The sequence below is a fragment of the Sinohyriopsis cumingii genome, chromosome 17 (genome assembly GCF_028554795.1).
Source record: "Sinohyriopsis cumingii isolate HCF-2022 chromosome 17, ASM2855479v2, whole genome shotgun sequence".
NCBI lineage: Eukaryota > Metazoa > Mollusca > Bivalvia > Unionida > Unionidae > Sinohyriopsis > Sinohyriopsis cumingii.
This window is the reverse complement of record NC_142977.1, coordinates 57,374,575-57,378,630: the sequence shown is the minus strand read 5'-3', so window position 1 is coordinate 57,378,630 and position 4,056 is coordinate 57,374,575. Positions and strand designations below refer to the sequence as shown.

General features: G+C 35.8%; 1 protein-coding gene across 1 annotated transcript; it reads left to right on the top strand.

Moving 5' to 3' along the window:
* Positions 1-1,437: 1,437 nt before the first annotated feature.
* LOC149778828 (macrophage mannose receptor 1-like) lies at positions 1,438-3,646 on the top strand. Its single transcript, XM_089938383.1, has 3 exons — positions 1,438-1,471; positions 2,103-2,285; positions 3,352-3,646. Exons 1-3 carry the CDS (start codon positions 1,438-1,440, stop codon positions 3,588-3,590), a joined length of 456 nt encoding a protein of 151 aa, XP_089794509.1. The 3' UTR covers positions 3,591-3,646.
* Positions 3,647-4,056: the final 410 nt, after the last annotated feature.

The window sequence follows — 4,056 nt, the reverse complement described above, 5'->3', positions numbered from 1 at the left end:
AAACAGAAGGAATAATTTCAGTAGTTCAATACAGGAAGGACAAACTGAAAACTATGGAAATCATAAACCAATAAGCGAAGAGCTGATCCTGAGAGAAGTAAATGTGTCACAAGAGGATTTCATATTCTTCTGGACCCATTGTGATGTCAATTTTCTGAGTATGCCCAGTAGACGATAAATAGATGAGAATATAATTTGTTTTGAGATTATAATTTATGACACAGATAAAAGAAAATCATGAGGATCCTGACTTTGCTGGGGTTGCTTGTACTACTCACCACTAGCCCAATGACCAACTGCATTCCAGGACAATTCAGAGCACTACCAATAATACCTGTGGCTGTATCCAATCATGGCTTTGGATCTAATATAATATTTCTAGGTCTCTCTCTCTCTCTCTCTCTCTCTCTCTCTCTCTCTCTCTCTCTCCCTTGATCCCTTTCCGTCTGTCGTCTACCACTGCGTCTGCAATCATATATATATAATATGCATTCGAGTATGTATGTATGTTTGAATGGATGGAGGCATTCGAGTATGTATGTATGCATGTATGTATGTATGTATGTATGTATGTATGTATGTATGTATGTATGTATGACTTTATTTCCTCTTCAGAAGAGATTTCATTCAGTAAATGTTTCATTTTTGCACAATAGAGATAGGAACATCGCTTGACAATAATGGATTTACAGCACACTATATATATATATATATATATATATATATATATATATATATATATATATATATATATATATATATATATATTAAGACTTTTGCCAGCACTAAATCATTTTCAAAAAATGTATATTTGTAAAGATTTGAAAATTTATTTCTGTTTCAGTCCTTGCCATCATTGTTTTAAGTGTTCTGTTTAAAGACTCACCAAGCAAGTGCTCTCTCTCTCTCTCTCTCTCTCTCTTTCTCTCTCTCTCTCTCTCTCTCTCTCTCTGATGCACTTATGTATGTATGTAGAATACGTTTCGAAAGAGGAATTTGTCATGCACCAGATTCTAATCTGCTTATTTAGAAAGTCCTTCTTAGAAATTTAACAGGTGATCATATCCAGCGCCTTCTTGAGTCAGAGATGCCTCGTAATGCTCCCCGGCATTAGTCAGTTCCCGATGATATATGCTTTACTATATCATTAAGACGCGTTTCTTTTGGATTGGGGTGATGCTGCTTATTACGCATGCGTCAGAATTTCAGATGCAAGATTTGTTCTCGCTGAATACACTGGTGTTCTGTTCTCAGAGGGAATAATACTAATAAGATAAGTGTTCTAAAGGATTGAACGGAATGGACCATTAGATGAAGGATTATTCTTACCGTCTAAATACAACGGTTTCTCGAAATAAATGTATTAATTACTAGCAAACGGTCCAATAATCAAATAATAAAAGTGGACTCTTCAGCACGAATCGTCACTTCACTAAGATGTTCTCTGCCAACCGGCACGTCTGCAAAAAGGGTGAGACAAACAGTGCTGGCCTATGTCCTCTTGTTTGTAGTGCCACAAAACAAACGGTTATTGTCCTGCTAAACGCTTGCTTTTGATTTGTTTCTAAAAAAAAATCCTTTACTAGTGTCTAGTTGTCTATAATTTCCTTTGTTCTCTCAGAATAAATCCTAAATAAATTAATAATTTGGAAATACTCAACTATCGTTTACGTTAGACTCACTTACATTTCCTGTATGAATTGTTTGGAAGATTACTGATAATACAGTCAAACTGAGGCACATAAAGTTAGCATGACTCATAAGGGTGATGGAAACGTAAAGAGGGTCTGGTATGTTTGGCTATTGGTATTGGTTTTGCCGGAATAGAAAAGGGTGTCCACAATCAGAAAGTTTAAAACATCCCTAAACATAATATTCAGGTGTAATGTTATTAACATTTTCAGAGAGCTTACAAGAGGAGCAATAGATTTACACCACACGAACAACGATCAAATACGCCGACTTTCACTACGCCAAATATACCCAGTATGTGGTGTATTATAAATGAATTACATTCAGTATACTGAAGTGAGTCATCGAATGACCAATATGGATAGTCTGTTCATGGTTATTCACAAGTCTATATTCAAATTTTACTTCAGAATGCCCCTCGGGATATACGTCGTACTCAACCAGTTGTGGCCGATTCTGTTATCGATTCGATGCCCAAAACTGCATATCCTGGAATGATGCACGCGCAGCCTGCCGAAGAGAAGGAGCTGACCTTTGGGTGCCTGATACATGTTCTTACCCGTTTTTTAAGGGTCTTGCAAAAAAACAAGCAGGTAAGATATTGACTTTTTGTTTGATATCTAATCCCAAATACACAGTGAAAGGGCAAAATAAGGAACGACCTGAGGAGAACTTCTTCAAAATATTCTGATGTATGTAAATCATTGTCTAGAACAAAAGAGAATAGGTGTATAATCACTGCTCTGTGCGTGTACGTCTGAATCATGTGTGTGTGTGTGTGTGTGTGTGTGTGTGTGTTTAAAGAACTAAATAATTATTTCATTTAATTCTTTGAAAGTTTTAAGATATTTGAGAATGATATTGGCTATGAAAATTGGTATAACTATGGTGCTTGTAGGGTATCTAACACTGTGCATTATTTGATCAACGTGAGCATGTTATTTTCAGTGTTTTGTGATTTGGGCGGGAATCGACATGATGCCCCTCTTTTCGGTAACATAACCAATATAGTTTTATCCTCTAAATTGGTATTGAATACACATCGAAGACATAAAAACAAGGACAGATTGCAATTGCAAAGGTGTTAGATAATGGAACAATCATGTGAACTGAAGATTATAAAAGAGGCGACACAACATTGACCGTCAAAGATAGTTACGACTAGTCAATTTTAAATGAAACACGTTCTTGAGAGCAAATATCAACTTTTGTATATAATTCTAGTGGCTCATATTTTTCAGAATACTGGCTTTCCTCTCTCTTTACCATATCATATTTTACCTTGGTATTAGGTACGCTACTTTTATTTGCATGTTATTCAAACTTACAATGATCAGACATAAGTAAAGGTTAATTAGTAGAAAGAGGCATGCCATTTATGGAAACGGCTATTTTAGTTTGACATCGTACGTTTAGAAAGTAAGCAGACATTACCAACTTTCTCATTTTGTCTCTTGCCTTCAATTTTGTGGCGATTATATGCTAAGAGATATTTTCCGAAGAAGGAACAAATTAAGAGATCATAAACAGATAACCATAAAAAAATTATTTGTTACCATTTTTATTCAATGTTTCGTCCTTGTGATGTAACGGAATACACTTCCAAGGTTGATTAATACAGGAAGACATTTGCTTATAGTTTGTATTTATTTATTTCAGGAACGTGCAGGGATTTTTGGATAGGGGGTTTCAGAGCAGCACCATCGCCCGATTACATGACAGTGCGGGGATCCCCTCTTCCAGATAGCTTCAAATTTTGGGCACCAGGTCAACCCGACAGGGCCGGAAGTCGTGGAGGGTTGCAGGCGTGTGTACAAATGGCAGATGACCTTCAGTATCTGATGAACGACGACGGCTGCGGAGAGTTGGAAGGATATGTATGTCAAAAATTCGTATAACTATATCTATCGTGATGAACATGTTGGTGCAAGTTTATAAGAGGAACGATTATGAATAAAGAAACCTAATTTCACTTAATACTTTTGTTTGTGAATTATGTGTTTTTTCCATCTCTCTCTCTCTCTCTCTCTCTCTCTCTCTCTCTTCTATGCAAACGAATGATGGATGCATGAATGGATGTATATATGTGCGACTGAGAGACTGATATTGTTCCTTCTAAAACCGAGATTGCATAACGTTTATTAAGTTCAATATTGTATATGAAGTAGTTTATCTTACGACTCTAGAAAAGTGCGACAATCAACAAGCTGTGTAAAATTCAACAGATAATTTATTTTTGTGGAATAAACTGTGACAATTTGAAAAGAAGTTACAATAATGTGAATTAAATCCCAGTCAGTCCAAAAAGTTATATCACCAGTCTTAATGAATAAAAATTCCAGTGTTGTTCGTAATATGCGATTA

What these genes read in the sequence shown, in the direction of transcription:
- LOC149778828 (XM_089938383.1), top strand. Translation starts at nt 1,438, where the DNA reads ATGTTCTCTGCCAACCGGCACGTCTGCAAAAAGG. An exon ending in CCGGCACGTCTGCAAAAAGG is followed by an intron (nt 1,472 to 2,102) that starts GTGAGACAAACA and finishes ATTTTACTTCAG; the next exon opens with AATGCCCCTCGGGATATACG. An exon ending in TCTTGCAAAAAAACAAGCAG is followed by an intron (nt 2,286 to 3,351) that starts GTAAGATATTGA and finishes TATTTATTTCAG; the next exon opens with GAACGTGCAGGGATTTTTGG.